An 11,409-nucleotide genomic window follows, 5' to 3' on the forward strand; every position below is an offset into this window, starting at 1 on the left:
ACACACACTTGTATAATTGATTAACAGAAGTTGGAAACAGTTAGACAGTAGACACCCGTTTTCCTTTCCAGTTCTTGAATGGAAATAATACTGCCAGCTTTGCTTAGTAGTCGAGGATATACTACAAGGCAGTTAAAAAAGTAAAACATTTTCTAAACAACAACAACCAACATGTTTTCCTCGTGTGAAGCGACAGTACAACATGAAACAGTTATACAGAGAGAATACGGGGAAACTATCGCGCATGCGTACTATATTGACAGCTAGAATGTAATTACATGCATTGGCTGTCCTACACCAGCTTTCGTATCGTTCTGCCTTTCTAGATGGTTAGCTTCCTTTCGATGAAGCAAATTATTACTAGTTAGAATTGGGTTTGTGGGATGAAGTTCTCAGCAAATATGTTTGTTAGATAACACGATCGAATTCCCAATCAGAAGACAAATGCTGTCGGAATGAATCTGAAACCAGGCTAGCTCTAGCTACCCCGGCGATATAGTAGAGTTAGTGCTAGCTCTAGCTAGCTAGCTATACTACCAGTAGCTACTGTACTTTATTCTAACCGTAGGCGTCTAAAAATGTATCTTCTATATACAATTGTCGCTGGTTTAGTTAGCTTTTTAGTTTTAAAATGGATGAAAAAGCGAAGGTACTGCACAGATTTAAAAAGACTTGATGGCAGAACGGTTCTTATCACTGGTAAGAAAGATAGCTCTTGACACCTAGCTAGCACTGTTATCAACTCGACATCATCACAGTTACTTACTGTTACGTTGACATAGCGACAGACCATTAAACAGTATTCACACGTTTAGTGACAGCTGTATGTTATTTTTGTAATATAATATTGTTATATAACAATCCTGTCCTTGCTCAAATATGTTATAAAACTTGTGAAATTTAACTGCAGACTAACTCATACAATAAAACATATAATCAGATCTAGCTTTTGGTATGTAAATGACTAAATTAAATCTATAGTCTTATAAGCCTATTGTGTGTCTGTCTCGCGCAGGAGGAAACTCTGGGGTCGGCAAGGAGACAGCCATAGCCCTGGCCATGCGTGGAGCCCGTGTCATCATCGCGTGCCGGGACGTGGACAAGGCTGAGAAGGCAGTGAGGGACATCAAGATCAGGAGCCACAGTGTCAACGTGCTGCGCATGGAGCTGGACTTGGCCAACATGCGCTCCATACGAGACTTCTGTAAGAGCTTCCTGCAGAGAGAGAAGAGGCTGGACATCCTGATCAACAACGCAGGTCAGAGTCTGGGAGAACATGTGGCCTCTGGACACTCTGAAGGTGGAACACCACAGAAACGTCTGCTGACCGAGTCTGTAAAATGTGTTTGGATAGAGAGACAGCAGGATAGACAGCTGAGCCCAACAAGACAAAACACAGCATGACAAAAAACATTGATACCACACAGTATATCTGACACTGGTACTATGTCATCTCTCCTCAAATGTTATCACTGTCTCTCCATTTCCCTCTCCCCCCCCCCCCCACCCCCCACCCCCCCCCCCCCCCCCCCCCCCCCCCCCCCCCCCCCCCCCCCCCCCCCCCCCCCCCCCCCCCCACCAGGTATGCCCGGTCTCTTGGACTGGACGGACGATAACTTCAGCATGTGTTTCGGGGTCAACCACCTAGGTCACTTCCTGCTCACCAACCTGCTGCTTGGCCGTCTGAGAGAGTGCTCCCCGAGCCGTGTGGTCACCCTCACCTGCTCCAACTACAAATACCAGAAGCTGGACTTCCAGGACCTCAACTACAACCTGCTGCCCTTCTTCACCTACTGCCGCAGCAAGCTGGCCAACCTGTACTTCACCCAGGAGCTGTCCCGCATCGCCCAGGGGAGAGGAGTGACGGCCTATGCTGTGCACCCAGGTGACTGTCCTGCTCACGTTCTCCCCTGACTGCCTGGAGGCCTGGAGCAGGGGGGCTGGAGGGCTGGGCAGTGACCATACTAGCTTGAGAGTGTTAGTAGTAGTGGACTTGATGTTGTGGCACTCATTCAGGAATTGAGTCAGGAATTGATTCATTGTGAATTTTTCGTCACTACTTCTGTCGTTCCCTCACTTGTGTCTCTCTTTGTCCCTCCCTCTCTCTCTCCCTCTATCCCCCCCCCTCTCCCTCACAATGTCTCGTCGTCGTCCCCCAGGCTATGTGCAGAGCAGCTGGACCTGCCACTACTCGGTGCTGTTCAGGATGCTGATGCAGGTGGTCATGTGGATGTTCTTTGTGCCGTGTGAGATGGGGGCTCAGACGGTGGTGTGGTGCTCCGTGTCCGACGAGGCCGCCAAGCACAGCGGGGGCTACTTCACAGACTGCCGGCCGGCCTCTCTGAGGCCCTTCGCCAGAGACCAGGGAGTGGCCAAGAAGCTGTGGGAGGCCAGCGAGAGACTGGTCAACCTGGTCTGAAGAGATCTGGAGAGACGGGTCAAGCTGGTCTGAAGAGATCTGGAGAGACTGGTCAACCTGGTCTGAAGAGATCTGGAGAGACTGGTCACTCCGGTCTAGAGATATCTGGAGAGACTGGTTACTCTTGTCCAGAGAGATTGGTCACTCTGGTCTAGAGAGATCTGGAGAGACTGGTTACTTTGTGTTTGTTTTGGTGTTTATTTAAGTCATGGTGCATTATGATGTATTTTTTATTCTTTCAAATAATGACATTAAAAAGTAATGTTTTCTTGTGAATTAATCAATTAATAACATACAATGGATGAAAATGGATCAATCTGCATCAAGACCAGACAGAGGATAGAGATGGATTCATTTTAACATCTTTTAATGAGACCAAAACAGGACTTCTCTGCAGAACTCTTTGGTGTCCCTCCGTAGAGCAGCAGAACTATGTTCTGTTGATGCTTGGCTAGAGGCAGCAGTCACCTGCAGTTCCACCAGAGATTCACTAGGGGGCCACTCACGCACACCTGAAGCACTAACAAGTAGGGAGCAGATTTGCGCACCATTGCTAAAAACAGCTGAATAAAGGAAGATGGCTTAATCAAGGACTTAATGACTCGTGACAGATATCATTGTTTGTTTAGCTCTTGAGTATAAAGGTAATGATGGATGCACATTCAAAGTTGAAGTGAATTATTATCAACAGGTTTATTCCTTGCCATCAAGTCAAAACAATTAGTGCCAGGGACTAACACACCAGGAAGTCCCAATCTTTAAAGTACCTTTGCAGATGGCTTCACAATTTACCTAAGGTTGGATTCACAGTCTGGTTTTGCAACTTTAATGTGTGAAGAAAAGAATAAAGAGAAGTACAGTTTCCATTTATGAGGCAAATAACATAAAATATACTAACAACACATACACAACTTTTAAATAGCTTGTAAGTCTGCACTAAACAGCAGCAGAAGAGGCTGGAGAGGGAGAGATGAGTTTTGTGTTTTCCCCTTCTGACCTCAGTCAACCTTAAGGTCGGAAAACAACAACTGAGTAAATTGGGGAGGGGTTTGCTGGAGTCACAAAACTGGAGGACAAAACAAAAGCCACCTGGAGGACATGAGCTGCCTATACAGACCACGAGGACAGCGGGAGGGTTCATGGTTGCACCTTCCTGCCACAGTCAATTCCTTGCCTGTGCAAACCTTCATGGCGAATAAAACCCATTCTGATTGTGATCTCTCATCAATGACAAGCCCCTGTTCCTGCTGGGGCCGCTGTCCGCGGTGCTGATGGCGGCTCGGTCCTCCAGATGCACTTGGGTTGTAGCACTAAATCATTCTGATAATGATTTCCTAGATGCTAGCTCTGACCATAGCACAGAGTGTGAAAGAAAGATGGAGGACCAATACATCTAAATGCAAAGTAACATTTGTGTGAATAGTCAATAGTACATTAACATTAATTCAATAGGAACAAAGAACAAATGAATACAAAACACTCCTAGTTAAGAAGACAGTGAAATAAAACTAGATGAGCACAGGAATTCATTTGGAGAAACTCCCTCTAGAAAAGTGTTTGGATGATTAAAGCTACACAGATTGTGAGAATCCTAAACTTGTAGCTCATGCCAGTTGAGGCTGAAACTGTGGTTGTCTTGAAAACAGCCGTAGTTGTTTTTGAGGTACCAGCAGTAGTTGTTGTGGCACCAGCTGTGGTTGTTATTTTAGAAGCAGCTGTGGTTGTCGTGACACTAGCTGTGGCTATTGTTGAAGACGCAGCTGTGGTTGTTGTAGGAGTAGCTGTGGTTGTTGTAGGAGCAGCTGTGGTTGTTGTAGGAGCAGCTGTGGTTGTTGTGGCACCAACTGCAGTTGTTGTAGGAGCAGCGGAGGTTGTCGTGGCACTGGCTGTGGCTATTGTTGAAGAAGCAGATGTGGTTGTTGTAGGAGCAGCTGTGGTTGTTGTAGGAGCAGCAGCAATTGTTGTAGGAGCATCTGTGGTTGTTGTAGGAGCAGCAGTGGTTGTTGTAGGAGCAGCAGTGGTTGTTGTAGGAACATCTGTTGATGTTGGCACTGTTGTGGTTGTTGCTGGGACAGACATGTCTGTTATAGGAGCAGATGTGGTTGTTGTAGGAGCAGCAGTGGTTGTTGTAGGAGCAGCAGTGGTTGTTGTAGGAGCAGCTGTGGTTGTTGTAGGAGCATCTGTTGTTGTTGTAGGAGCAGCGGAGGTTGTCGTGGCACTGGCTGTGGCTATTGTTGAAGAAGCAGATGTGGTTGTTGTAGGAGCAGCTGTGGTTGTTGTAGGAGCAGCAGCAGTTGTTGTAGGAGCATCTGTGGTTGTTGTAGGAGCAGCTGTGGTTGTTGTAGGAGCATCTGTTGTTGTTGTAGGAGCAGCGGAGGTTGTCGTGGCACTGGCTGTGGCTATTGTTGAAGAAGCAGATGTGGTTGTTGTAGGAGCAGCTGTGGTTGTTGTAGGAGCAGCAGCAGTTGTTGTAGGAGCATCTGTGGTTGTTGTAGGAGCAGCAGTGGTTGTTGTAGGAGCAGCAGTGGTTGTTGTAGGAACATCTGTTGATGTTGGCACTGTTGTGGTTGTTGCTGGGACAGACATGTCTGTTATAGGAGCAGATGTGGTTGTTGTAGGAGCAGCTGTGGTTGTTGTAGGATCAGCAGCAGTTGTTGTAGGAGCAGCTGTGGTTGTTGTAGGAGCAGCTGTGGTTGATGAAGGAGCAGCAGTGGTTGTTGTAGGAACATCTGTTGTTGTCAGAGCAGCTGTGGTTGTTGTAGGAGCCGCTGTGGTTGTTGTAGGAACATCTGTTGATGTTGGCACTGTTGTGGTTGTTGCTGGGACAGATGTGTCGGTTATTGGAGCAGAGGTGGTTGTTGTAGGAGCAGCAGTGGTTGTTGTAGGAGCACCAGTGGTTGTTGTAGGAGCAGCTGTGGTTGTTGTAGGAGCATCTGTTGTTATTGTAGGAGCAGCTGTGGTTGTCATGGCACTGGCTGTGGCTATTGTTGAAGAAGCAGCTGTGGTTGTTGTAGAAGCAGCTGTGGTTGTTGCTGGGACAGCTGTGGTTGTTGCAGCACTAGCTGTGGTTGTTGTAGGAGCTGCAGTGGTTGTTGGCAGAGCAGCTGTGGGAGCTGGAATTTCAAAGAGTTGACAGCTCCCCAAACCTATTTAAAGTTGATCAATGCTGATTATTTTTAAATGTTTGACATTTAAATACAATTGAGTTACCTCAGTTAAATGCTAATAGAATGAATTTAAAAATCACTTACTAATACATTTAAAAATCACTTACTAATAATCAGAAGTAGCAGAAGTATTTTATGTCCAATCATTTTTCAAATGTTTCCTTAGATTCTGAAAAAAAAATTATAATAATGTTTACTTAACTTAATTGAATTAAAGAGAAATTTTGCAGTTATGTATTTGATTGTCAGTCACATAAGTCTAGTGTTTCTTTGTAGTTTCAGCAATTTTACAAGCATCTTGAATTCCAGTAACAACATTGAAATTGCAATCATTCAGATGTCAGTTTAAGATAGCATGGAATGGTGATCGTTTATTCAACCTTTAGCTCAATATGACTTTGTATTCATTCATTCATTCATCTAAATACACTTTTTATACATTATTAATACAGATGTTTTCAATATGAATTAATTTCTTTATGATTAAAATTTTACATATTTTCTGGTAACTATTCAGTTTAAAACTGATTTCAAAAAACTTACCAATATCTACAGGAGTTTAAATATTCACTCAACAAATTCAGAGATGCTCTCTCTTCTTCTCTCCTGCCGTGTTCTTCAAGTCTGTCATGGCATCTTCAGCATGAGCTTTTATTGAGGAGGTATCCACCTGTATGACATCAGAAGAGAGTTTTGCATGTATGGGAAAACAGGGTGGAATTGTCATGACATACCATGCCTTTCCCCTTTCAGTGTTGTGACATCACATTATCATCATCAGTCCATCTTGACACATCAAGACAATTCTTGGGCAAGTTGTCATTTCCCAAAGTAATTGTTAAAAGCCTGGAATACATATCTGTGAGATGAAAATGGTCATGATTCCAAGTTGTACCAACAAGTTATTGAACAACTACTACTGTTAATCCTCCTGAATAATGTATTCTTTGAGAAATGTTCACTTCGAAATGAATATGTGAAGTATGTCGTTCACAAAAAATGTTCTTATTCACATGTCAGAAATATGCTTTGAGTCAATAAGGAACAAACATCTTCGTCATTCAATTGGACGAGCCCTTGTTTGTTGATCAAACACCCATTTCTTAGTAGCTGCACCTGTGTCATATCTTGTCACTCTTCCTATGTAAGATCTATTAATGTCAGACAAATTCTATCCTTTATAATTATCACTAATCACTTCCCTGAACCAAAAAAACTAAGTGGAATCATTTCAAGATTTGTCAACCAATAATAACTTGCATCGTTTTTTACGTACTTGCGGACCTCCACATTAGAAAGGACAGAGGAACAAATTCAACAACAGACTGTTCACAACTTTTCAGTGGGCAACTCAAATGAACATTCTTATTATTTTTTGCCAAGGGCCATGAGGTTCTTTAATACTTCTCCACATATACACCTTTGGGCTCATTATTGTACATTTGGATTCGTTCTTTTTCTATAGGAACGCTCTCCACTTGTTTACAACAAAATCATTTCACATAACTTCATTCTTTTTTGTATTCTGACATCATTCCCATCTCTGGATGTTCTATAACTATAGACATATTTATAAATACCTCTATCATTTCTATATATAAGAAGTGCCTATGTCAGCTTTTGTTAGAGTTAGTTGTTATATTGTTAATATTCCTGCTTTTGTATTGACTTTGTGTGCTGATCATATTTCATTTTTTTCTAGTTAACTGACAGGATCTATGAAAGTGAAAAGAAAAAAGTAAGGTCCATTTACCGTTTAAATGCTATTTAGTGCAGACTTACAAGCTATTTAAAAGTTATTTATGTGTTGTTTGTATATATTATGTTATTTGCCTCATAAATGGAAACTGAATTTCCCTTTATTCTTTTCTTCACACATTAAAGTTGCAAAACCAGACTGTAAATCAAACCTTAGGTAAATTGTGAAGCCATCTGCAAAGGTACTTTAAAGATTGGGACTTCCTGGTGTGTTAGTCCCTAGCACTAATTGTTTTGAGTTGATGGCAAGGAATAAACCTGTTGCCAATAATTGATTTCAACTTTGAATGTGCATCCATCATTACCTTTATACTAAACATTTACATTTAGTCATTTACCAGACACTCTTATCCACAGCGACTTAGGGTGCTTTCACACCTGACTTGTTTGATCCGTTTCAATCGGACCATGGTCCGTTTTCTCTGAAAGTCAGGTTCGTTTGGATAGGTGACCCAGCTAACACATTTACGTTGCCCTGACGTTGTCGCAACGTCACGCGATGACCAAACATACGTTGCCGCAACGTCTTTGGCTACGTTGCGGGACCATGCATCTGTGGGGCGCCAGTAGGTTGCCGCAACGTCATCTTGTGACGTTGCCAGTCCGTAACCGCAACGTCGTGGCAACATTATTTTCCGACGTTGCCAGTCCGTAACCGCAACCTCCTAGCAACGTAATTTTCTGACGTTGCCAGTCCGTAACCGCGACGTCGTCGCAACGCTATTTTCCGACGTTGCCAGTCGGTAACCGCAACCTCCTAGCAACGTTGTTTTGGGACGTTGCCAATCCGTAACCGCGACGTCGTGGCAACGTTATTTTCCGACGTTGCCAGTCGGTAACCGCGACCTCTTAGCAACGTTGTTTTGTGACGTTGCCAGTCCGTAACGGCGACCTCCTAGCAACGTAATTTTGTGACGTTGCTAGTCCGTAACTGCAACGTCAACAATTTACTTAATTATGAAGTAACCTATATTTCATATGCAGACCTCATTTGCCCAGAAGGCTACTTGTTTTGGTATAATAGATAGCCAACGTTAGGAGGAATATGTTTGTGTGATGTGTAGCCTGACTCAAGCTAAATCATAAACGAGGCAGCATTTCAGAATCAGAAAGTGTTTTAATCGCCATGAAAGTTTGCACAGACAAGGAATTTACTTTGGCAGGAAGGTATATACATTCACCATATAGGAATCCTAAATATGTGGTCTACCTATACTAAAGGGGAGTCAGATGGCTGATCGGTTGGGAAATCAGGCTATTAAATCAGAAGGTTGCCAAATGATGTGTCCTTGGGCACTTCACCTTACTTTCCTCCAGGGAATATCCCTGTACTTACTGTAAATAAGAGTGTCTGCTAAAATGACAATGCACAAAGTATGCATGTAACATTTACAATTAAAAAACTAAAATGGCCAAAATATATACATCCGTGATAAAAAGTGCCACTGCAAAACAAACACTGCAAAACAAACACTGCAAAGAAAAAAACACTGCAAAACAAACACTGCAAAACAAAAGTGCCAAACAAACAAAGTGCAAAAAATGAATTAAAATCTTCTTCCAGTCCCCGCTATGAGTTCTGTCTGTTGGCCCTGACAAGGAAGCACAAAATAAGTTAGTGCTCGATTAACATAATCGCACGTGTGAAAAGGGGCTATACAAGTCATTAAAAAAATCACATCTAAAATAATATACGTCATCAATTAAAATATTATGTGATTCTAGATTTGTGTCATAGCCATGTGAAAGATTGGATATGGAAGTTGCAAACATGATTCATTCACCTGGCTGGTTTTGAATGGGCTGCCGGGGTGTGTTTGAGTGTTTCCTCTAAGCGGAGCTCCACAGCTTTTTCTCCCAGTCCCGTCTTCTACTTCATCACAGCGTCTGGAATTAGAAGTCATGAACTTATTGTCAGCACCAATGTGAACGTTGAATGCGTGTAAGCCATAGTTTGTGGGATCTCCAAACACTTACCGCTCTCTTTCGCAACTCCAGCACCTTAAGGCGCTCCTCAAGGTCTTGAAGTTCAGCCTGTGTTTGGGCCCCCTGTAGGTCCATCACTGGCACCTCTTCAGTGTGTCTGCCCTGTGGTCGCCTGAACAGGAGAGCCTCTCGCTGGTTCTCTTCCAATGTCTCCATCTTCCGGAGCATAACCTGTAATGTGTCTGTAATTAAAGACAAGTAAAACAAGTTTACAAGAGTTTGCATGATTGGCATACACTGTGGTTCTTCTAGATTAGCTGTAAAATTGATGTACATAACAAATGTTACCTTGATTGGTCTTTGCCCAAGATGGTACAGCTGAATGGGGTATACAAAGCATTAGTAAGACAACATTTGTTGTTTTGACAAATATGTTTCCCCCCACGATCAGAACAACTTAAGTATGCCTTACAATTAGGTATGCCTTACAATGGCAATGGTATGAGTATTTTTTTGAGTGTCTTATATTTGCACTTGCCTGGCTGCCAGCTGTTTTCCGGGGCGCCGTATGGGTTCTCCTCCACCAGACCAGAGTTGACACCTAGAGGTATGGCATCTGGTGATGCAAACGTTTTAAGTCATACTTTTGCTTCAAAGCATAGCCTTTAGGGTTGCCATGGCTCATACAATTATTGTCACTGTTATAAACGGTCATTCATTACTTTACCATAATTTCCAAGGGACACAGTACTTGTGATGGTGGTCGGATCACCTGTACAGAAATGAAAGTGGAATGTAGTTTACGTACATAGTAGCCTATTTGTATATTGATATTGAAGAAGCATCGCACATATGTGATCGTTCGAAAGCAGGGCCCCACAGCGTAGCATCGCACATGTGTGATTCTGAACATTCCAACCAACTATTTTCCGATGGGCAGAAACTATATGATAAACACTACAGTATGGCTTCAAAATGTACAATTAGTAGGCTAACAAGTAACACTAGCAAGTAGTAGCATTGGTACGAGTATTATCTTAGGTTGCTAGGTAACGGAAGCTAATTAAAGCTACATACCTTCCGTTTTGGAAAAATAACTCACGTACTCTGGTGAAAGTTTCTGAAATATTTAGAACTCACGCATCTAAAGGTTAAAACGAATAAACTTATCCAAAAACAAATGTCATGTAGAAATTGGAAGAATTAGTGACATGATACTTTTACAGACGCCATTGCTGTGCATGCCATGACCGACTGTGAACGTGATCAGCCACGCGCTAGCGTCTTTGAAAATTCAGGGCTAGCTACTGTAGCTAAATAAACTATTTTGGGACAAGGTTTTCTAACAGTTCTGAACGTTTATTTTCACTGATTCTTTTGAGGGTGATTTTTGAGACTCTAAACTTTGATAACATGTATGCATTTTCAGTATTTCAAAACAACTTTCTGGAGGGTTTAACCTAGCTAGCGAAATTCTAACGTAAACAATGTGAATCTGATATAACGCTATAAACAACTCAATTTCAAACCTATATGCCCCATCCAATTTCTAAAAATATGTTTATATATTTAAAACTATGTCTGTAAAGAAACTCACCTTTGAAGTAACTTATTTCCAGGTAAAATCCATTGTGTGAAAGACGGTAGGACCCCGGCAAAAACTGTTTAGGAAGCCCAGTTTCAGCTATGCCTTGAAATGGGCATGCGCAAAGTTGTTGCTCAGGGGCAGACTGAGGGGCAGGTTTGCTAAGGAAGAATTGTAATATTCTGTGATGACTTGTCTTTGAAAATGAAACTCTTAAGAGTCGCTTACCTTTTGGTCACATTTAACAATTTTGTAGGCCTATTACAAAACTATTGGAGCACAAATTTGCATTGTGTGTCATACAGCTTTGGTGTGCTATAGCCTACAAATAATGTTTGCTTAATCATGTTACTCATCACACATTGATTGCTTTTGTACATGTTTATAGTAAAGAATGAAAGACTAAATTATATTCCACATTCTGTCTTTTTTAATTTACGATATGTGTCTGCATATGAGAACATTGATGACCAATGACCTGCTGGGGCTGAGCAGCACATGAATTACATGCAGTGTCTACATTTATATATATAAACCACTATATTGCACTCAAG

At 42.3% G+C, this 11,409-nt stretch overlaps 1 protein-coding gene and 1 long non-coding RNA gene across 2 annotated transcripts; one reads left to right on the forward strand and one right to left on the reverse strand.

Annotated features, from left to right (window-relative positions):
• Positions 1-264: 264 nt before the first annotated feature.
• si:dkey-174n20.1 (uncharacterized protein LOC796174 homolog) lies at positions 265-2,961 on the forward strand. Its single transcript, XM_047016063.1, has 4 exons — positions 265-699; positions 1,016-1,258; positions 1,583-1,885; positions 2,160-2,961. The coding sequence occupies exons 1-4, from the start codon at positions 579-581 to the stop codon at positions 2,417-2,419; spliced, it is 927 nt and encodes a 308-aa protein (XP_046872019.1). The 5' UTR covers positions 265-578; the 3' UTR covers positions 2,420-2,961.
• Positions 2,962-5,374: 2,413 nt separating this feature from the next.
• Positions 5,375-6,213, reverse strand: LOC124463826. The gene is made up of 3 exons (XR_006955657.1): positions 6,130-6,213; positions 5,694-5,755; positions 5,375-5,565 (listed from the first exon to the last, which is right to left on the reverse strand). It is a non-coding gene; the product is annotated as an uncharacterized LOC124463826 (long non-coding RNA).
• Positions 6,214-11,409: the final 5,196 nt, after the last annotated feature.

This window comes from Hypomesus transpacificus, unplaced genomic scaffold, assembly GCF_021917145.1.
Source record: "Hypomesus transpacificus isolate Combined female unplaced genomic scaffold, fHypTra1 scaffold_31, whole genome shotgun sequence".
Lineage (NCBI taxonomy): Eukaryota > Metazoa > Chordata > Actinopteri > Osmeriformes > Osmeridae > Hypomesus > Hypomesus transpacificus.